A 24,544-nucleotide genomic window follows, 5' to 3' on the forward strand; every position below is an offset into this window, starting at 1 on the left:
AAAATTTGGGCACAGCTACTAGAACTTCACGGACATGGACAGAAAGTAATATTTTGTTGGATCCCTGGACACGTTGGAATACCAGGAAACGAACAGGCAGATTTAGCTGCTAAATGTGCTACAAATGTGATACCATCTAATTTCAAGACTCCTTATATTGACCATAAATCCATTATCAAACAGATGTATAAAAAAGAGTGGACACGTATGTGGCAAGATCAAGCAAATAATAAACTTCTTGAAATCAAGAGAGAACCCAAGCAATGGCAATCCAGTCTGAGACGAAACAGAAAGGAAGAAACCATCCTGGCCAGATTACGCATTGGTCATACATTCCTCACTCATAGCTACCTACTAACAAACGATGATCCTCCACAATGCAGTAACTGCTTATGCTCATTAACAGTAAAACATTATCCTGGAATGCCCGCTATATCTGAAAGAATGGAAAACTGCTTTCTTCTCTCATTTTCATAACTTCAGCCAGTTATCATTACAGTGTGTTCTAGGAGATCGTGAGGATATGGATGACATTTTTCTCTTTCTAAAATTGATAAATAAATAAATATCACAATATATGAGTTATATCACTCGTAAGACAAACGAAGAAGATATTAGACAGTAATTAGTGCATTATAGCCTAAGCTGCTGATGCACCAACAAATTTAACAACAACAGCTGCAGTTAGTCGATTTAACTGTTTTCCATTTCCAACCAGGTTTCGATGAGGCAAATGAAATCCAGGTCCTCATACATCCACATCGTTTGCAAGGTGTGGAGCTTATTTGAGATGATCCTCACGTTTTGTGCAAACAAGTGGATATGATGTTCTGCATCCCCATCTGGGGGTAGGTTTTTTTTTTTTTTTTGATTGCTATTGAGCCAGATTCCTTGCATCATTTTTAACCAGTGGTCTGGCCCATATGGCTGTAGGGCTTGACTAAGGTACCTTAGTCAAGCCTTACTGGCCAGGTGCTTATGTCTTGTAGGCGAGTTGCTTTATCTGGTGGACAAGAGATTATAAAGCAGGAATAAGCTGGGTGTCGTGTTTTCACTTGCTTTACTTCCACAGTTATTCCATGTTTGCCGTCACACCTGGCTTTAATGTTTCTGGGCTGTGTTGTGGGCCCCAGCCTTGATACAAAAATTTGCTCTCTGGTTGCAACAGAAGTAATGTTGTAGATTTCAGAAAACTGTTTGTTTGTTTCAGGTGTGTTACAGGAAGACATGTTAATACTTTCTCTGTGAACTGGATTACGTCCTCGTCGAGAGTAGGCATGATATTTTGGGATGGGCGAGTTTTTCTACCCACAAAAGTGTTATGCTTTTTAGGTAGCTTAGCGATGTGTGCATAAGTGAGTGGGTTTGCAGGAACATGATCTGAGGGGGAAGATGTAACTCTGTTCGTACTCTCTGAATACATGCATGCTCCAGTCATTTCAGTGGATGCCTGTTGTCCTAATATTTCTGAGACTTCTTTATTTTGGTTTCGACTTTTCCTAGTGGAATGTGTGAAGTCATTTCCTTGTGCTGCCCCTAAAGTTTCACTGGGTTTGGTGCTATTGCTTGTGAGGTCCTGCTGCAAACAGACAGTTCGCGGCTGGGCTTGAAATTCACATATTATTTGGCTACTTGTAGTTTTGCAATTCGTTCTGATATGTTTTCCCCCGAATTCCATTTTTCTTGTCTTCTGTTTGTGATTTTCAATGCTTTCTATCCTCCTGTGCAGCCCCAGGGGCTAATCTTGGGGAATAGTGAATATTGGTGATTATCTTGAGTGATTGTTTGATTTGATTGAATTAAATTTTAGTTGATAGTTACCATTTTGCTGTTTCTATTGTTGCACAAGTTGTAACCTGATTAGCTGCCCTACGTCCTCGGCGTCTGGGGTGGGCAGTTGGGGGTTTACCCCTAGCCGGCTGAACAGTGTTTTGAGGTAGGAGGTGCAGAGTTGGTCAGGAGTTAATTGCATTTTGTGCCCTCAGGATTGTATTTAAAAGTTTCCTGGGACCCTGACTCGTTTGACTTGAGTAGGGATAGATTTTAAATTGGTTTGGATAGATTTCCAGACTCTGTTGTTAGTTTAATATTTTGTGAGTTAATATTTTTGAGTTCGGGTCTGTTTAAAACTTTTGGCCGCCAGACTCCTTTATTAAGAGTTGTATATAGTTGGCTAAATTGCCCTTTTAAAAATTTTAACATGGCTAGTAAGAAGTCGAGCGCTGGCTCTCTTCCTTGCGATAGAACAGAAACAGATTCAGGAAGTGAAGACTCAGATGATAGCTCTGTGTATGAATTTGATGAAGAGCAGGATAAAAGTGCTGTTGCTGAAAAAAGGAAGTCTAAGGATTCTGTTTCTAAGAAGCAAAAGCAAGTTATGAGAGCAGAGTCAATAAAAACTAAGGTGACTAAGAGCAGTCAGGTGGTTGATTCACCTAGAAGTGCTAAGAGAACTGATATGTCTGTGGATAATAAGGAGCAGTTGTTTAAAAATATGAAGGTTATACTAGGAAGTATAAAAGAAAGTTCTGAAGATGTAAGTGCTGCAAAAAGATTGGAAAAAATAGCTGAATCTCGTTCTAATTTGAGATATATCCTTTTTCAACGGGAGAATCGAATAACTAGTAAAGTATCAGCCCGAATTTTGGAGTTATGGGATGACCTAGAGATGGTTGTCTTAGAGCTTGATATTAATGCTCGAATAAAGAGGGTTAAAAAGGACACTCAAGGAATTCCTAGAGAATATGCAACTGTAGTAAAAGATAAAGTGGAGAATAAACCGAAAGTTGCCATTATCTCAACCAAGAATGAGAAACATAAGTGCAGTGAAGATGTGAGAAATGATCTAATAAAGAATGTAAGACCGATACTTTGTGATGTCAAAGTGAGAAATTTAAGGGCTGTTCGTGATAAGAAAGTGGTGATTGAAGTTGAAACAGAAAAAGATCTAGATATGATTACAAAATGTGTGAAGTTTAAAGAACTTAAATTGAATGCTGAAAAAGTGAAGAAGCAGAATCCGAAGATTTTGATATATGATGTTGAAAAAGACATTGATAAGAAGGAGTTATTAGAACAGCTATGGTTAAAGAACTTGAAAGATTATGGAATAAAAGAAGACCTGTTTCAAGAAAATCTGGCAGTTATATCTGTGAATAAAGCCAAGAAGAGGAATGTTAATAACTGGATTCTTCAAGTCTCCAGTCCTGTTCATAAGCAGTTAACAAGTGTGGGCAGAGTATTTTTGAATTGGTCCGCTTGTCGAGTTCGTGACATTGTCACAGTAACTCAATGTTATAAGTGCATGACTTATGGCCACATTGCCAAATTCTGTAGGAATGAGGTTTTTTGTGGCTATTGTGCAGCACATGGGCATTCTTTTAAAGATTGCCCAAATAAAGATAAAGTCCCTTGTTGCGTAAATTGCAAGCGCAAGAAAATTGTAAGTGATCATGTTGCAGTAGATCATGCATGTCCAGAGTTTAATAATGCAATGGAATTAAATAAGAAGCGTACTGATTACTATTAGAAGTTAATGACATTAATTTGTCGATAATATATCAGGATGTTTTGATGTTGAGGTGCTGTGGCGGTGTCGTGGACTTGGCGAGTATGGGACTAGTGTGTGGATGTTCTGTGTGTTGGGAAGAGATCTAGTGTGAGATTTGAGTTAGATAGCCAAATTTGTATAATATGATTTTAGAATTTTAGTTAACCTTCTGAGCGAGTAGAGGTCTTCCTCCTCGAGGAAGGGGCGGCAACTGGAGTCGCATGAGATACTAAACTATCTTCATGCGATGACAGGCTAATGACCGAAAATTTGTAAGTCATTTAAACAATGGAATGGTTAAATGTATAATTAGGACATAGTTTGATTTGAGATTATAACACCAAAAATTTTAAAAGTACAAAAATTTTCTTTAGACTTCTGTGCAGATAGGCATATTTGCCTAGGTGGCACGTTGAGGTTCCGTTGTTTATATGTATCCTCCTGTGCAATCCATGCATATCACTTCTACTTTTATTTGGGTAGCTCTGCCTCGCATAGCAAGTTTCGTCAGTTATGGGGCCACTGAGCCACCTTGTGCAACGAGGATGGACTAAAAGCATCCTAGCTTTTCTTCCAGTCATTTAAGGGTGTGCAATATTCTACTGTTTTGTTCTTTGAGAAGAAAATTCTCTTCCTGCAGTTCTTGTAGCATTTTATGTACAGGGATGAAATTGCTTGCAAGGTTTTCGGCATATTCCACAGCCTGCATTGAAAAGGGGCTGATGCCGTCTGCAAGGATATGCTTTAATTCCACATGCGAGACATATTCTTTACAGTTCTCTTCCTGCCTTTCATTTGGGCTATGATTGCTCCTCTGTCTAGCGGAATCCCCTTCAGAGTGCTTGCAGTCTTCTGGGCAAATATTACATCCCAAGGTTTCAAAAATTAATCCTTCAGGATGGCCCAAGATGCCATTTCCAAGGTCAGTCTGTGAGAGGATTACTCTTGTTGCTTGTTCAAGGTCGTTAATCTGTTCTTTGCAAGAATCTTCACAAATGACTTCATTAGGTAATTCTTCATTTTTTCCTGTTTTTCGCCTACAAGCGTCACATTCAAACTTGCATTTTCTAGTTTTGTTCAATCTCTTAATATCGACAGAAGTACAATCAGGCTTATTGCAATAGTTTTTGTGACAAGTAATGCATTTAATTATGAAGTTATCATTCGTCAGACATATGCAGCAAGTAAGCGGCACGGCTGATGTACTGAAATTTGTCATTCTGCAATGCAAACGGGAGCCGGAATTTCAGTAATTTCGTGGCAGGTAGTCTTTAGCACAACAAGATAGTGCACTTCTATCGTTCGATGACTGGCCGATGAAGTATGCATGTGGGAGTGGCAGAGGTATAATCCCTAACTTTGTCATCGCTTGACCTTGTTCAGAGCTTAAGTGCTGCATTGCCCTAAGCAGAATATTGCTATGTTCTGCTGCTCTGAATCACTAAAAACCGACCGTTCGTTTCAACTATTACCCAAAGTATGAATGCTTAAAATCAAGATTAAACATATTAAGCTGTTCAGGATTCCATTAATAGACACTATATCCAGATTCCACTTCTCATAAGCTCTGTCAATATGCAGTACATTTATGATCCTTTCAGGTTAACTTAGGTATTTGAGTATTTTTAGGAGCACATAATTCAGTAACTCACTGACCTTCACCACCTGGCGGAACTCCTGTAATGGTTATAAGTTTGTAGTACACACACACGTGGCTGTGGGGGCAAGACGTGTGGATACTGGCACCTGCCCAAAGTGCTCTTATTCTGTGGTGCCATGAGTTTACCATGACTGACTCAATGGCAGTAGACAGCCAGCCAAAAGTCACATGTGGGACTGCCATGTGCATTCAATGCTTATGATGAGTGTCTTGTCTCGATTAGCTGAGCCATTCTCTTGAATGGCTCAGCTAATTGCCTAGCAGGACTAATAGCTATATGGACCATGTGCTGGACATTAACTAGTATAGGCTGTCGCAGTCAATGGCCATCACAGGTACGTATGCTCACTGTGAGACACAAACCTGTGCCTTGCATGGGCATGTCAGCACCAACACTGGACCACCGACTTGTGAAAACCTGTTGCCAGTGGCATGTTATCCTATAGGCAAAAAAAGACATCTGCCTAGGGCCCAATATCACTGTTTCAAAAACTCATTGCTGTTTTTTACTAATATTTTTAAAAGATTTTTATCAGAAACTGAACTTTCTACCTACCAAGATCAATGAACTTTACTTGATGTTAATTTGAAAATTACATTTTATTCAAAAACGGTTTCATAGATTTTGATGAAATTTTATGCTTAGTTCTTATTGTTTGTTTTGTTATCACAATAAAATGAAATTAAACATTCTTCATTAGTTTTGTCTTTAGATGTGACCCCCAAATTCCATTTTGCTTTGGGCCCCATGATGGTATAACGTGCCACTGCCTGTCACCTGATCTGATGAATCCCATTTCCAACTCCTTCACGTTGAAGGACATCTGTATTTTGAGCAGGCAACATGAGGGTATGGCACCTGGATGCACTCTTGGTATTCAGCAGGCTGGAGGTCCATGGTGTTATTGTTTGGAAAGTGTTTTCATGGAGTGCCCTGGGTCCTTCAATCATTGTTAATCAGTGGCTTGATGGGAATGCCCACCTTTCTATTGCCACCAAATATCATCACCCCTTCATGAAATAGAAGCAGTGCAAAAACCATTGCCCCTCACCCTGTGGTTGTGTATCCACAAGCCTGTAGTTTTCTGACCCACTTTACTCTTCCTCATTAGCATTGACAAACATTCTTGCACTCCTGTTGAAGTGTATCCTGTTCCTGTAAAAAAGTTTCTCCTGTTAACAAGCATAGATCATGCTGAGAAAGTCTAGACCAAAAGGATACCAGAGGGGAAAGCATATGGTGTTCTTTTAAGGCATATTTTGGGTATGCCTAATTCTAAGTAGTTAATTTTTTTTTACACACACACACACACACACACACACACACACACACAGAGGGAAAGGGGGGGGGGAGTCAGTGAACCGAAATGGATGTATTACTGTACGTTCAGATTTGACCACTTGGCTCCAGTGGATGCTTGTGATCCTAGATGATTTCATAACTAAGAGGAGGTTGGGGAGGGAGGGAGGGAGGGAGAGAGAGAGAGGGAGGGAGAGAGGGAGAGAGAGAGAGAGAGAGAGAGAGAGAGAGAGAGAGAGAGAGAGAGATTATTGAATTTACAGGTAAATAGGGGCTCTGATATATTTGAAATATATCAAATTATATTAAAAATGTAAGCAAACCTTTAGTCAAAATTCTGAGCATTGTTGAATTCATTGGAGATGTGCAGATGTCTGTCCTATTCACTTTGCAATTTAATTGCAAAGTGAATATTACAAACCTCTAAGCTTGACTTTTTTACCACAGAAAAGAATAGTGTCAATGATTAAAGAAGTAATAAGCCATTTTTATAGTATATTAGATTGTACAGAATAGTGTAGCATATCTCAAACTTGATAGCGCAAGGTAAACTTTTTAACTTGATAGAGTAATATCAAGTAATAGAGTATCACTGCATTTAGGAATCTGTTAGCTTAGTTTAGTGTTGTCAATTGATCTTTTAAATATATTAAACCTATTAATTTATTGTCAATTAAATTGAAATTAAACAGAAATCATGCCACAAGGCAGTGGGGGTGCTGTGGCTTAGGGGAGAACTGAAGGAGGCGATTTTCCAGCGCATCAGTCTAAAAAAAAATGTGCAACTTGTGAAATGTATGTGGCCTGTCTGGAGAGGAGGTTTTTTTTTTTTAAACCCTAAACATGAGAGGTATTAGAACCTATAGTACTTGGTCCTGTGCTTGGGTTGGAGGTTGAGAAGACGAAGATATTTGTTGACATTAGACTTGAACTTCTGTAGACTGTAATTTTCAGAAAACATGTATGAAGGAAGGTTATTCCAGAAAACGGCAGTTGAATGAATAAATGAGGAAGATGAAAAGTTGGTTCTGTGAGTTTGAAGTTGGACAGTAAATGGCTGGTGGTGGCATGTGTTTGGACTGTTTTGAAAGAAAGAGAGAGAGAGAGTGGGAATAATAGAAGCCAATTCAGAAGAACAGTGCCCATGGAAGTATCTGTAGAAAATGCATGCAGCAGAAACAGGACATACTGTGAATGTCTTTGTGTGTTAGGATTTCCTCAAAGGAATTAAAATGGGAGACCCATCCAGCTCTCAGTACCAGAGCTCGCTCTTCCTTGTGCAACAGGCAATGCTGTGGCAATCTTCAAGGCAGAATGAGCTGGTCCCACAGGAGTCAATTGTCTGAGAAATGGGAAATATATTGTGCAAAAAAGATAGGTGGTATGAGACCAGAGTATATCTGCCAGGGGGCAAAAGTTTGATGTTGCAGAGCAGATATTTTTTAAAGGCCCTAAAGGTGATGTTGTACATGTGGCACTAATGACATTAAGAGTAGAAGGTATACAGACTTACTTAAGAAGTAAGTTTGCAGATCCTTTTAATCATTTTTCATCCAGACAAGACTGCAGTTATAGTTCAAACACAGCATGGGTTTGTTAAGGGGAAGTCTTGGTCTTGTCTAACCAATTTGATTAGATACTATGATGTGGTCACAAAGGAACTGGATGCAAAAAATAATTTTGATATCATGTACTTGGATTTTAGGAAAGCTTTTGATACTGTTGCACATGGAAGACTACTGTACAAATTGGAGCAGTATGGATTCAGGGAAAGTTTCTGCTATGGATAAAGGGATGGTTGGGTGGAAGAAGACAGTAGTAATTAATGAACACAGCTCTTTGTGGACTAATGTTATTAGTGGAATCGCCCAGGGTTTGTTGTTGGTCCCATTTTGTTGTTTTCTGTTATTTATCTATGATATTGATGAAGGTATATCAGGTTTCATGTCTAAGTTTGCAGATGATATGAAGGTTGGCAGGGTTGTTAATGACAGTATGCTGCTGCAAAAAGATCTAGAAAAGTTGAGCAGATGGGCCGAGAGTTGGCAACTGAAGTTTAACATTGACAAATGCAAAGTACTGCATATAGGTGGCAGTAATCCCAGAGAAATGTACCAACTGGGCAGTGTTAAATTCAGGGTAGTGGAGATTGAATGGGGTAATTGTGCAGTCAGATATGAAGTTTTCTGAGCGGTTCAGACAGGCTGCCAGAGTAGGTCATGGGGTCTTGTCAGTGGTATTCAGGAATTTTGCTAGCAGGGATAACAAGGTAATTATTCCCTTGTATAAGGCAATGATCAGGCCACACCTTGAGTACTGTGTACAGGTCTGGAAGCCTCATTTTAGGAAGGATGTAGAGTTGCTAGAAAGAGTACAGACAAGGCTTAAAGAATTTTTATGAAGGAGGGCTTAAATTCTGCAAATTGTAGCATCTGGAGATTAGGCACCTGCAAGGTGATCTGATTGAGGTGTATAAGAACTTGAATGGTTTAAGCAAGGTCAATGCTGATTGGATTCTTCCTCTTGCTTCGATTACGTGCCCAAGGGGACATAAATTCAAGTTGAGGAATGACAGTTGTAGAATAGATGTGAAGAAATTTGCATTTAGCTAGCAGATAGTTGATTACTGGAACGAACTTCCATCTGTCGTTGTGGAAGTTGATAGCATAAATGAATTCAAGGAAAAACTAGAATTAACTTTGGAGCGAATGGATGGGTGACATGGAAAGTTTTTTTTTTTTTTTTGCTGATGCTCTAAGCTTGCTTTCTTGCATCATATGCCTATAATAATGCTAATGTAAGATCAACTTGGCAACAATGCAGTTATTGCAATTTCAGCATGAATTTATTAAGGGAGATTGTGCCTGACCAGTTTATCTATTATGAGGTAGTCCAAAGGAACTAGATGCGAAAAAAAAAAAAAATTGATATCATGTACTTAGATTCAGTACAGCTTTAGATACCATATGATTGAGTGATATACAAATGGAGCATTACGATGAAATTACTGCTGTGTATGAATGGTTGACTGGTAATAGACTGAATGTTTATTAATGGCTATTGTTGTTCATGGATTGATGTTATTATTGGCATCCCTCTGAATTCTTTGTTTCCTGACTATTGTGAATATTTATTAACAATATTGAAGGTGTGTTAAGTTTTAATGTGTAGGTTTGTTGATGATACAAAGATGGGCAGGTAGGTTAACAATTGTGAACAGTGCTATACCAATAAAACCAGAGTCCATTAGGCAGATGAGCTTTAAAATTTGCAATATTAACATAAATGATGTATGATAAATGCTAGCTACTGAATGTAGGTAGCAATAATCCAAGACTTATCACTTAAATAACATATTGTCATGTTCAATGCAATGCAATGATGAATGCAAGTGACCTGGGAATAATTCTGCAGTGTAACATGAAGTTCTGAGAGCAGTATATTTAGGCTGCTAAGACAGCTCATGGGTTTTATCAATGATATATACCAGAAGAGACAGAAGTGATTCTATTGTATAAAGCAGTGCTTAAGCCCCATCAGATTATACTGCCTCATCTGCATAGAGGTTTAGTGGCAAATGATGCAAGAAAGGAAATGATGCTCATACAGCACCAGCAAAAAAAAAAAAAAAAAATTAAAAATTAAATCTTGTCATATCACCTGTCCATCCCCCTCTAACAATTTAACTCTGTTCATTGAATTTGTTAAAACTATCCAATTCTACTACACCAGATGGGAGTTTGTTCCAACAATCAACTACCCGCTGGCTGAAGACATTTGTGCACATCTATTCTGTAATCATCCTCCTTCCTCAATTTGAATTTATGCTAACTTGTGTGTAGTGTGAACAAAAGGAAAGATTCTATTGGCATTGAGCTTACTCAATCCATTTAGAGCTTTAACACCTCAATCAGATATTTCAGGTCTCTAGTTTCTAGATTGCTGCAATTTTCAAAAGTGTAAGAACACCCTTTTGTTCCCATCACTAATCTTGTTGCACTTCCCTGCACCTTCTCCAACACAACCATATCCTTCCACAAATGAGGCTTCCATGCCTTTATGCAGTACTCAAGATGTGGCCTACCTTATATGGGGATAAGGCACATCTATCTTTATTTACTTACATAATTCCTATATATATTGACAAAAAAAAAAAATTTCTTGCAGGACAGGCTTTCCTTGCAGCCTATCTGCAAGAAAGAAAGCACTGCTCATAGAACATCATATCTGACTCCACAATTATCCCCAGCCTTTTTTCATCGTCCACTACCTGAGAACACAGGTGGTATGTTAATATGGGATTACTGCATAGTTCTTGTGTAGAAAGGATATAAATCTTCTGCTGTAATTGGTGCTGAAAGGACAGCTTTTACCAAGAAAGAATCATTCTGTAGATCAGAATGGCTAGAAACCAGGCACTGCAAGGTGACCTGATTGAAATGTTTAAGGTTTAGGGTTGATTAAACCAAATGCTTAACCCCTACACAGTGGGGGGGACATAAATTTAAACTGGAAAAGAATGGTTGTTGGATAGGTGTTTTTCAAAGATCTATCGCTCTTTCACTTAGAGAGGGATAGAGCATTGGAATAAGCTTCACCTAACATTCTAGAGATACATAGTCTGAATTTAAAGGAGGATTGGAATTATTTCAAAGAGAAATAATAATTCCAATTATTATTTCAAGGAGAAAAACTTATACAACCTCAACAAAAATTACCCACATGTAGTGGGTATTTTTGCTGCTAATAATCGTCAAGAAATATTAAGACAACCTTAAACTGCCCGTGAGGAATTAAAAAAAAAAAAAAAAACACACACACACACAGTCAGTTCTGCTATAATGCAGCACGTGTGTTCCTAAAAATCTCCACATTGTGGTATTTCATGCATTAAATACAAAAAGGGTTATGGGAAAAATAGGGATAGGGACAGAGCACTCAAAAAAAAAAGTTAAATCCAGTAAAATTGCTAACACAGGTTTAAACATGTTAAATTTCTAATAAATTAATAAAGATTACAGTAAATATAGCACTTTTTTGGATTGTAAAATTTAAAACACTAAAAAAAGAGAAGTAATCAGTAATGGCCAACATGGGACACACACACACACACACACACACACACACACACACACAAATTGCACTAGTGAGATATGGAGTAAAATGTACGAAGCTTTAAGAATGAAGAGAAAATTCTGAAAATTGTTTTTCATATGATTGAAGGTTTCTTGGAAGGGGAAACATATTTCACCATAATGTAAAAACACACAGAATTTCAGCTATTGATATTATTTCAAATGCAATAAGATCAAGTTTACCACCCATTTATAATTAAATTGCACTAACAGAAAAGCCAAATAAATCGGGAACTGCAAATTGTTTTATGGTAGTGACCTCCAGAAATGTGCTCCTCTGCTCAGATTATACTGCCTCATGAAATTTCTGTTCAAACAGAAAAATGTGAGTTGGTCTATAATATCACCATTACCTTGTGAATATAGTGAATGACAACAGTGTCTCCAACCAATACAACTACAATAAATGGGAATACAGTTCTCACACATCTGAAATTTTTTACACGTCGTAAACTTGTATGTATCGCTGCACAGATTGTTACATTCAGCTTGGTGCCGGGTTTTGTGCTCACTTGGTGTTACTTGCAGATGAAATCATGCATGAGCCAATGCGAAAATCGTGTTATACTTGCATTGTTCCCTAATATATCAGTCGTGTTGCAAAAATATGCATCATAGCAGAACTGTGTGTGTTAAATGTTATTTAAAGAGTCAAAGTAATAGTTGATGGAAAAATAACAATAAAAGACAAAAATGAATAAACAAGGTATGACATGTGTAAAGCAGCAGTAAAGGATGCAAAAGTATAAGCATGTAAGTGTAAATAACTGAAAAGTTTGTATAGATGGTGACAATTAAAGTGCCAGGGAGTAGAAGGGTAACGATAGTAGAAAAAAGTAGTAATGTAGATATGAAAAAGGCAAAAATTAATATCCTACCGAAAATGCAGCTCAGTGGACCTATTACCCCAGTAAATAATTTTCTGCTTCCTTTGAATACATTTTAGAGAAAATTTTTTCTTTTTTTTTCTTTTTCTTTTTTTTCTTTTTCTTTTTCTTTTTCTTTTTTTTCTTTTTCTTTTTTTTCTTTTTCTTTTTTTTCTTTTTCTTTTTTTTCTTTTTTTTTTTTTTCTTTTTCTTTTTTTTCTTTTTTTTTTTTTCTTTTTTACTACCATACAATGCCTTGAAGTATGGTATGGTAGTATCGTTGTTTTATGTCTAATTCCCTTATTCAAAAATATGGAAAAAAAAACCTTGCATACTTTCCCTACTATCTTTTAAGATTAAAATTAAAAAATAATGAATTCAAAATGCTGGCAAATAAACCAATATTTGTTTACTGAGCATAGCATTTGTTGATCTAATATGAACTTTCTAGGCATTGATCGAAAGAAAAAAGCGAATAAAATTCATTATTAAATGAATGTGCTCTTATCCTGCAGTTTGGTTAATTTCACTAATATAAAATGAATTTTGTATTAGTAAACTTATTTTACTAATGTAATAAGTTTTTGCATTAAATTATAATTTTATATTACAATATAAAAAACTAATTTCATTAGCATTAGTAGAGGCATATGAAGCGAGAAAAAGTATCAGCCAAAAAAAAAAAAAAAAACTTTCCATTTCACCCATCCATTAGCTCCAAATGTTTGTCTAGTTCTGCCTTGAATCTATTTAAGCTATCAACTTCTACAACGGCAGATGAAAGTTTGTTGCAGCAATCAACCACCCACTGGCTAAAGGCAAATTTCTGCACATCTATTCTACAACTATCTTTCCTCAATTTGAATTTGTCACCTCAGATGATTAATCTCGGCAAGAGGAAGAATCCCATTGGCATTGAGCATGCTCAAACCATTTAAGGCCTTATACACTTCAATCAGATCACCTCGCAGGTGGATAGTCTCCAGACACTGCAATTTACAAAATTAAGCCTTTCTTTGTAAGAGCAGCCTTTTGTTCCATTTATTAATCTTGTTGCCCTTCCCTGTATTCGTTCAAGCAGCTCTACAATTTTTCCTAAATTGTGGCTTCCAGACCTGTATATAGTACTCAAGGTCTGGCCTGACCATTGCTTTATACAAGGGGATAATCACATACTTTTTCCCTGCTAGAAAAATTCCTATATATCATAGGACGTTTTCTGCCCTGCTCAAAAAACTTCATATCTGACTGCACAATTACCCCAGGTCCTTTTCATTCTCTACACCCACAGTAATACATTACTCTGGGGTTACTGCAACCCATATGCAGTACTTTACATTTGTCAATGTTAAACTTCAGTTGCCATCTCTCAGCCAGTCTGCTCAACTTTTCTAGATCCTGTTGCAGTAGCATGCTGTCATTAGTGTCCTTAACAATCCTGCCAACCTTTGTGTTGTCTGCAAACTTAGACATTAATCCTGATATTCCATCATCCATATCATTAATAAATACAGAAAACAACAATGGACCCAACACTGAGTCCTGGGGACTTCACTAATAAGTATTAGTCCAACAAAGAGCAGTGACCATTGATTACCATTCTGTCTTCTGCCACTCAACCACCCCTTTATTCATAGCAGCAATTTGCCTCCAATGTCACACTGCTCCAATTTGTGCAGCAGTCTTCCATGTGCAACAGAATCAGATGCCTTCCTAAGATCCAAGTATATGATATAAAAATTATTCTTTGCATCCAGTTCCTTTGTGACCACATCATAATATCCAGTTAAATTGGTCAGACAAGACTTCCCCTTCACAAACCCATGCTCTGTCTGAATTATTACTGCAGTTTTGTCTAGGTTATCCTGCTTTTTGTTTTGGTTTTTAGGAGCATTAGCAACTAAGGCCATGTTGGGTGGTGGTCATTCCCTGACCTTTCCGCATCCTCCGTATTTGGTGGTCACGGGCTCGAACCTCGGTCTAATCAAGAAGCGTGTGCTACGCACTTCTGCTCCTGCCCACCTGGCTACGGAGGCACCGGTTATCCTGCATCACTTCTTTAACCAGTGACTCCATTATGTTCCCAGGAACAGAAGTTAAACTAACAGGTCTGTAATTACTTGTAGCCTTTGATCCTCCTTTATGAATTGGGGTCACATTTGCACATCTCCAGTCCATGGGTACTTCCACCCCTGTCCAAGGAAGCTCTCATAATTATAGCTAAAAGTTTGCTTTCTCCTTTGCTGCCTCCTTTAATATAAAAGTATAGATTCCATCCACCCCAAGTTCCTCCCTTTCTTGTGTTTATCTTCAACTTCTCCACTTTGCTCTGAGTCATTACAAAATCATTTAGCTCACTGCCAGAGTTTACACCTCTGGCATTCCAGCCCCCTCCCCACCAAATAACTCCTCATGTGTAAACGTAGATGCAAGATACTCATTCAGTTTATTAGCTGCCTGAGCAGGATCAACAGTTGAACCATCGTTATCAAGTGGACCAATCTGATTCATCCATTTCCTTCTAGAGTTTACATAAGTAAAGAAGTTGCTGGTTTTCATACATTAATAATTGTTCTGTACATATTTCTTATTTGCTATTATTTAACATCTTTCACCTTATAAAAGCTGTTACCTGTTTGAAATACTATATCAGTAAATTTAGCTTAGCTGTTAACAGTTTGCTGATAATGATTGCAGAAAAAATGGCAGAAGGAACCAGAAAGTTTGGTAATCTGAAAAGTGAACTGAACAATTATAAATCCAGAAATGCACCTGGAAGAGGATGGGAAGATGAAGATAAAAAGTAAGTAATATAATAGTGCGAGACAATTATTTTGAGAGAAAGACTGAAAAATGATTTTTTTGATTAGTGTACCCATCTGTCAATGTTGATTGGTTTTATATTATTTTTAAGCATGAAGCTTGTGTAGTTGTCATTTAGAATAAATTTTTGCAATAAAGATTAGAAATAACTTAATTGTTCACTTTGCAATGCCATTATTTTAACATGAGGGATACTATTATGAATAAAATATTTATTTTAATTGTACTTGATGCAGCTGTGCACCAACAAACTTTCATGAGTGGTCACTTAATTTTTGAGTAAAAGTATTAATAAACCTGGTTTTCCTTTAAAAAGGGTACCTGAGCAGGAATGGGATACTTGTACACTACTAGAATTGTCTGCTTCCATGACATATTTTTGAATCCCCATTTATTCACTTTTGCATTACAGAGATTTATCTGCATTCATTAACAGACAGTTAGGCAAATAAGTACCTTGTCCAGATGTAGTGTATGTTATAGTGTGCACATTTTTATAATTTATCCAAAAAACTATAGCACTTGTTACTTTCAACCTCTTTTTTGGTGCATAATGACCTTTTAGTTGCTGTTGCACAGTAAAATCAGTCATGTAAACTACTCCAAGACTTATTGTAATAACATGATTGTTGTTAAATATTATTGGGGAGGTGTGTGTGTGTGTGTGTGTGTGTGTGTGTGTGTGTGTGTGTGTGTGTGTGTGTGTGTATATATATATACAGTTTTTTTACCCATAAAAATTTAGCACATGGTCTGAGAAGGAGTAGTTGATTTAAAATTGATAAATGCAAAGTATGCTGTGTGTGTAGCAGTAATCCCAGTATATAATACCAATTGGGTGGCACTACACCAAAGGTAATGGACAAAGTAAAAGACCCATCTGAGCAGTGCAGACTGGTTGCTAGAACAGTCCATGAGGTTTTTTCAATGGTATACAGGAATTTTGTCAGCAGAGAGGTGATTTATCCTGTTGTTGCCATGGTTAGGTTGCATCTTGAATTGGCACCTCCATAGCCAGGTGGGCACAGGAGCAGCAGTGCATAGCACATGCTTCTTGATTAGACTGGGGTTCGAGCCTGTGACCACCAAATACGGAGGATGTGTAAAGGTCAGGAAATGAACACCGCATATCCCCGGAGCAATATGGCCTTAGTTGCTAATGCTCCTAAAAACCAAATAACAAAACAAAACAGTGTCTTGAATACTGTACATTTACTTTGCTAACTTCATTTAACTCTCTACTGGATAAGTTTTTAGTAGTTTTATTTTATGAAAACCTCAAACATGACAGGTATGAGAAACTATAGTATTTAATACTGTGCCTGGGTTAAAGGTTGAAAGGATGAGAGAAGTTACTTGTTAACGTTAGGCTTGAATTTCTATAGATTGTAATTTTCAGGAAATGCATGTGAAGGGAGGTAGTTCCAGAAAATGTTAGTTGAGGGAATAAATGAAGACAAAGTTGTTTCTGTAAGTTTGAAGTTGGGCAGTAAGAGGATCCTGACTAGTTGTGGCACATCTTCAGACTGGTTTGGAGAGACAGGGGGAAAGAGAGGGGGGGAAGAATTATAGAAGTTAATTCAGAATATGCCCATGGAAGTATCTATAGAAAAGGCATGCAACAAAAATGGAATAAATATGAGATAGAAAAGTGGAGAGACTTTGTAAGAGATGGGTCATTAATTAACCTAACTTCTTTTGAATTGAATGTGACAATTCAGAAGCCTGAAAAGCCATGGAATATTGATCCCACCTGATGTGAGAACAATATTCCATGGTGGGATGGGGTGGGGGTGCATTTGAGTGAGTGGCTCTATAGAAAAATAATGCTGAGAGCAAAAGAGAGAACCCATTTTTTTTTTAGTTCCAGATGATGCAATATTTATGATGATCTTATTCCACAAGAGATGGGAAGTTGTGGTAATCCCGAATAGAGATATGAGATTGTCTGGTAATTTGAGTATTGTTAAAGATGAGTATAGGAGCATAATCCTTTGTGTGAGATATGAAATAGGACTGGCTTTAGAGAAATTGAAATTAACTAAGTTATCTTCGCCCCACTGGAAATTAAGCATTTAAGGAATTGGCAGTGGATATTTGAGAAATTGTAGCTGTTTATGTAGGGCAAGATTTCTCAAACTGGAAGGTGGAATGCAAAAGCTGTCATCAGCAAAACTATGGATAAGACTTCTCTTCAATAGAAGGTCATTAATATACAAGAAGCAAAGAGTGGAAAAAGAAAAATGAGCTTTGAGGAACACCAGCATTAGTAGAGAACTTAGAAGAAGAGCTCTATCTGTAGAGATCACAATGAGCTGTCAGAGAACTGGATACCCAGTTACAAAAATTCATGAGGAGTAGTCCAACTATTCCTCATGAATAGTCATGTACGAAGTAATGAAATTTTTGGATATGGCTTACATGCAGCAAGAATATACCCGGCTTTTTGACATAGGTTTAGACCTAAATGGATGTTAGATGAACTATTGAGACATGTGGCAGAGAAGAAAAGTGCATATGATGTATATAAATTATCAGGTGATACAGAAGCCTATAGTAGATATAAATTAGTCTGTAATCAAGTCACAAAGGTTAGGCAGGCTAAGGCAGATTATGAGAAGTCTTTGGTCTGTTAGACAAAGAATGCAAAGAAAAAAAAAAGCACTTCTTTGCTTGTAGAAGGAAGGGGTTGAATCACATATGGCCATTTGATGTCTGTGTTAAATGTTGATGACCCTGCTCAGGTTGTGGACAAATTGAATAGGTATTTTCCATTTACATTCACACATGAGGAATTCATTAGGGAAAGGAATGCCAGAATTTTATCAAACTCTTAATGGGGAGCTAAATGGCTTTGTGATACGTAAGAGGAAAGTGGAGGAGAAATTATTCAAGATGGACATGAAGAAAAAAAAAAAAAGCACCTTGGATTCAGGGGAGGTCCTATGGACTGGAGATGGGCAAATGTATCCCCAATTATAAAGGGTGATCAAAATGCAACAAGAGTAATTACACACCTTGTTAGCTTTAACATCTGTTCCAGGGAAAATAATGGAATAACTGGTTAAAGAAGTAATGTAGGATCATCTCAGCAGGCATGTAATTATACTGCAATCGCAGCATGGATTTGTCAAAGGGCAGTCTTGTATAACCAATCTGATAGGTTACTATGATACAGTGACCAAGGAACTAGATGCAAAAAATAATTTTGTCATCATATATTTAGATTTCAGGAAGGCTTTTGATACTTTTGCACATAAAAGACTGCTATACAAACTGGAGCAATGTTGGTATTAAGTCCAAGTTACTGCTATAGATAAAGGGATGGTTAGGTGGAAGAAGACCGAGTGGTTATCAATGGGCACTGCTCTTTGTGTATTAATGTTATTAGTGGAATTACCTACGATTTGGTATTGAGCCCATTGTTTTCTATATTTATCACTGATATTGATGAAGGTATATCAGGCTTAATAGGGTGATCTACTGGAGCAAGATATAGGAAAATTGGGTAATGCACATGGGTAGCAGTAACCCCAGAGTAATTTATCAGTTGTGTGGTTACTACCCTTAGGGTAGTAGAGAATAAAGAAGACTTGGAGCTAATTGTGTAGTCAGACATGAAATCTTCTGAGCAGTGCAGAGATGCTGCCAAGACAGCTCATGGGGTTTTGTTAAACTTTGCTAGAAGGAATAAGGAGGTGATTATCCCTTTGTATAAGGTCTCATCTTGAGTACTGTATACAGGTCTGCAGGCCTCACTTTAGGAAGGATGTCCATCTACTGGAATGGGTACAAAGATGGCCAACCAGATTAGTTGAAGAGAATAAAAGGGTGCTCTTACCTAGAAAGGCTTCAGATCTGGAAATTTGTATCTTAAGACCAGATCCCTGCAGAGAGAGATCTGACTGAGGTGTTTAAAGCCTAATAAATTGAGTAAGCTGAATGTTAATGATATTCTTCCACTTGCTGAGACTACACACACACAAGGGAACATAAATTCAAGTTGAGGAAGGATGGTTGCAGGATAGATGTGTGGAAGTTTGCCTTCAGCCAGTGGTGGGTGGTTGATTGTTGAAATAGGCTTCCATCTGTTGTGAATGGATGGATTGAATAAATTCAAGGTAGAACTAGACAAATTTTTGGAGGGTACAGATGGGTGAAATTTTTTTTGTTTTATTTTATTTTTCCTAATGCTATATATTCTTGCATCATTTGCCATTGTTACTACTATCACTAAAATCCCTTCACTTTGCACTTGAGAGTAGTCACATCTTTAAGCAAATTTCACTTGAATACACTGATCACTTAGTGTTTCTGTAACACCTGACTCATTTTATTGGCCACCCATATCAACTGGGTGCACTACTTTTGATTCAGTGTGCTTCTTAGAGGAAAATAATTTCTCTCATTCTTTCTGTAAATGTTGTACTCATTTAAATTCTGCATCCCTGTGTCTGAGTCACACCTATATTTCTGATATTCTTACAATTTTCATTTTGGTGGCCTAACCAGTACTTTAAATTTCTCAGATTTGTATACTATATTTCCATTAGTGTATAAGTGTATGTGCACCCAGAGGTGTATTGCTCAAAAAAATAGTACTGAAACGCTCGTTCTCCAGAAGACTATATATGATAATGCCACATCCACTGTACAGTAACTGAATCAGATTCGTTCATTGCGAAAAATTTCATTGTGAAATTTATATATATATTTTTAAAGAAATCTATTAATTTTAAGATAGATAGATAAAATAGATATTTCTCCCTCCCCTTTAATTATGCCATTGTTTCATTATATTAGGTGTATAAATTTAAGGATTTTCTATTATTACATTTATAAAAAAAAAAAAAAGTACTGGAACATTGTTCCTGTGCATTCCAGCTCAAATACACCACTGTGTTCACCTATTTTTGCTCCTAGTAACGGTAATGCATTCCATGTAACTGCTTGGTTCATCAGCTGACATTGTAGACATGTTTTCCTGGTTGTAGTGTGTCCCAATAGAAGCAGCACAGAATCAGTTTTACTTCTATTTACTGCTGTTGGACTATTAGCCTGTTTCCTCCCAGCAGTTTTCTGACCTACTTAACACTGCCTCAATAGCATCAGTGAATAGTATATCTGATCCTTGCAAAAACATTCTCTCCTGTTAAGAACATATACCATGTTGAGAAAATTTCTATCCTATAAGCCTTTCCTAATTTATGAACAAGGCTCTCGTGTACCCTTGTCTATTGTGTCTTGGCAGAAATTGCAGACACCTTCAATTTTAATCTTAACTTTCCTGAATGTTGCCTTTCACTTGTTAAGTAAATCCATGGGTCTCCTACACTTAATATCATTAGTACCATCTTGTCCAACATCACCTTTTGTGTCCTTAAAAGATAACTGCTCAATGTCATCAACATTTTCCCCTTTCAGACATGCCATGTTTCTATTCCTATATATTTTTTTTTAATATATTTCTCATTTCCCTAACAATGGGGTTGCTGACAATAGCTGCCTCCTGTTGGACCAGTGCTTTCTGTCATTGGGATTGAAACAATGTTATTTGGTGCTTAAGTGTATGGCATTGAGATGGGCAACTGAGAACTTGATTCAAGATGCTTTCTGGGAGTGAGAGCAGTTGGTGTCCATCTTTTTTGACATGGAAAAAGCATAGGACGTCTTGGAGATTTGGCATTTTGATAGATCATTATAGCTTCAGCCTTAGAGGCCAACTCAATGTCTGTATTAAAAACTTCTTCTGTCTTTCTAAATACATATAGGATTTATCTTTTAGCCCTTTGGCCTGGAGGGGCTAAATTATGTTACATTAGTGACCATTCTAGAAAGTGGTGGGTTCATTTTGTTGTCTGAATGGTAGTTCATTTTGAGCAACTGATCCTTAATGGTAGCTCATTATGCTAACTAAGCAATTTTAGCAAATATTCCTAAATGGTGGTGGCTCGTTGTGCTACCTAATAACACCATTGGCTTTCCATGGCAGTTTAGTGATTTTGCCATTTGTCACTCATTTGGTAGGTTCAAATCCTGTTGACAACTAGAGGACTTTCTGAAGCTCTCTTCAATTGAGGCTGTGCAGTTAGCCAATCTCAGGTGGGGGAGTGTGGTTTTCTCTGAATTATTCAGAGTTCATGGGCTGACCTGCACCACATGCAGATCAGCCCATGAACATCCATTTCTACACACATATGGATTTGGGTAATGCCTGGGTACAATTATGGCCATTACTACCTAGTACCTAGTTGACACATGCCAGATGGTGGCTTGTTGCACTACCTAGTGTCTTATTCCTGATGGTGACTCATTGTATTAACTTGGTGATTGATTCCCAGTGATTGAATCCTGGACAGTGATGGATTGTGCTGCCTTAGTGGTCTGTATAGATGGCAGGGATGCCAAAGATTGGCTGACACTACCAAAACACAAACATAAATGTAATGTAAATGATGCTTCATTTATGTTAAGGAATGTTTTCTTTTTCTAACTTATTTGGGCTGCAATCAGACAATCCAAATAAACTTGTAAACATTCCTTATCAGCAGTGGCAAGCATAATAATGACATATTGACTGTGCTTACTTACTTCCTGTGTAATCAATGGCCATTTATTGTCTAATTATTTATACACTGTCTCTATTAGAATATCCATTTTAGAGAGGTCATTTAGTATGTAATTTCTAATACTTTGGTTTGGGACCCAAGCCTGAGTGTCCACAACAAAAGTGTACTTTTTAGAGAGGTGTTTGCTAAGGGAGGTTTCACTGCATTATTTAAATTTCTTTTTTAGTTGATGCAGAAAAAGTCTTTCTTGCACCATGTGGTGCAGGGAAGCCTCTGGCTTATGCTGCACCAGCCTAAAAAAGTAAGATAAAATAATAAGAGAAAAGGAAATGGACAACCTATGCATTTCCCTCCTCCTGTAGGTAATTATGCAGCTGACCTTTGATTTCCCCAAACCGTCAGCCTCTACTACTCATGTAGGTAACTTACTCCAGTAATTTATAACTTGCTGGCTGGCTAAAATAAAAACTTCCTGCAATCTAGTCTAAACATCCCCCCCCCCCCCGGTAATTTGAAATTATGCCCCTTTGTTCTAGAATCATAACTGTGATAATTTCATCCTTATTCATTTTGCTTATACCTCTCAGGGCCTTAAACACCTCAGTCAAGTCTCCTCTAAGGTGCATAGTTTCCAAGCTCCGAAACTCACATATTCAAAGTCTTTCCTCATATGGATGCCCTTTTGCCGATTTCAGCAGGCAAGTTATCAGTCTTTCAAGAAGCACAATATCTGTCTTTAGGTGTGGTCTCCATACTTGAATACAGTATTCCAAGCCTGGTATAACAATAGCCTTATGTAATGAGATTATGACGTGCTTATCTGTACTCAATTGTTCAATAAATCATCAATATGATACCATGGGCCTTCCTTGCAACCGGTCTACAATGCTCTGAGGACTTCATGTTTGAATGTATCATAATACCCAAGTCCCTTTCCTGCACTACCAGCATTAGTTCAACTCTGCGAAGTGTATAGATTATTTTGGGGTTACTGTTCTCCAGGTGGAATACCTTGCACTTTGCTGGATTAAAGCATAGCTGCCATTTTTCTGACCAATCCTGAAGTCTATCTAGGTCACTCTGAAGAAGTTCTGCTTGGCAGTGATCATTAACTATTCTACTAATCTTTACATCATCTGCAAATTTAGAGATCACACCCTCTCTCTTCATCAATGTTATTTATGAAAATCAAAAACAGTGGTCCTAATACTGATCCTTGGGGAACCCATCTTCTTATGTCAACCCAATCTGAGGAATAACCATTTATCACAACCCTCTTCCTCCTGCCCTGAAGCCATCCAGCTATCCATCTAAGGATGTTTTTCCCTGTGATTCCAACCTGTTCTAGCTTATAAAGTAACTTCTCATGTGGGACTGAGTCAAATGCTTTGCTGAAATCCAAATAAACAATGTCAAAATTATTCCCTAAGTCCAGCTCTTGAGAGTCCCTGTCAAAATAGCTAACCAGATTAGTTAAACATGATTTTTTCCCTTTACAAAACCATGCTGTGTATCCTTAAATTCCATTTCTATCTTAATGATCGTGAATTACACCCTTAATCATTGTCTCCATGATTTTCCCTGCTACTGAAGTTAGACCATCTGGCCAGTAATTTCCCACTTCACTCTTAGAATTGTCCTTATGTATTGGAGATACAGTGGCACTTTTCCAATTACAATGGAATCACTCCAGAGTTCAGTGATGCTCTCATAATTAGCCTCAATGTTAAATGCACTCACTTGTCATCTCCCTTAAGATTATAGGGTATATGCCATCAACCCTAGGAGCCTTGCCAGCCTGTAGGTTCAAGTTTTTTTTCATTAAATCAACACATGAAATATCAATATCATTAATTACATTTTTTTTCAACTTCACTCCCATAATTTCTCATTGACATAAAGGGTTTTTCTTCTTTAAATATCGATGCAAAGTAACTGTTATTCATCTGCAACATCAGCTGGGGTATCTAATACTGTATCACGTCCATTACTTAAGAACAAACCAGACCAGACCCTTCTTTTCTTTGCATTTATATATGTGAAGAATTTCTTATCCCCCCCCTTCTTTGCTCTCTTTGCCAGCGATTTCTCATCTGCCTTTGCCAGCCTAACCTTTTCTGTGGTACTATTACAAATAATTTTGTTGCTGTTATAGGTTTCAATACTTTTTATTGCTCTAACATTTCCATGCTGTCTTTTTCTACTCAGGTAATTTGGCAACTTTATTATTCATCCAACTTTGAATCCTCCTTGTGGAGTATTTTTTTAATGGTATAAGCATTCATGGTTTCTGTGATTAATGTTTTAAAGGTATACCATAATTCAGTTGTATTCGCTCTGTGCGATATCTACCCAGTTAATAGGAGGCCATGTAGGACCTCAAGGCATCCTAATTTCATTTTCTGAAATTATAACCCATTCCTTTGCCTTTAACTACTGCTACCTCTCTCTTCACCACCCACCATAGAACTCAATGTGCACTTCCTGCTACTGGTTCCTGTACTGTCAGCCCTATTATCATCTGGTTCATGGGTGATGAGGTGTAGTATTCTTTTTCCTAGTACTTTCCCTGACATGCTGATAGAAATAGCAATCACCTACTTGATTTAAAAATATAGTCCCCCCATATGGAGTTTCCTTA

At 37.4% G+C, this 24,544-nt stretch overlaps 1 protein-coding gene across 1 annotated transcript in view; it reads left to right on the forward strand.

The window, feature by feature from the left end:
• LOC150087618 (solute carrier family 53 member 1-like) overlaps positions 1-24,544 on the forward strand; it is a 252,879-nt gene that overhangs the window by 56,283 nt on the left and 172,052 nt on the right. The window contains exon 4 of the mRNA XM_090369888.1: positions 15,209-15,314. Within this exon, the coding sequence (XP_090226014.1) occupies positions 15,209-15,314 (106 nt within the window). The remainder of the gene's footprint in view (positions 1-15,208; positions 15,315-24,544) is intronic.

Source organism: Mastigoproctus giganteus, chromosome 3 (assembly GCF_048544385.1).
Source record: "Mastigoproctus giganteus isolate SK-2022 chromosome 3, ASM4854438v1, whole genome shotgun sequence".
In the NCBI taxonomy this organism is placed as follows: Eukaryota; Metazoa; Arthropoda; class Arachnida; order Uropygi; family Thelyphonidae; genus Mastigoproctus; species Mastigoproctus giganteus.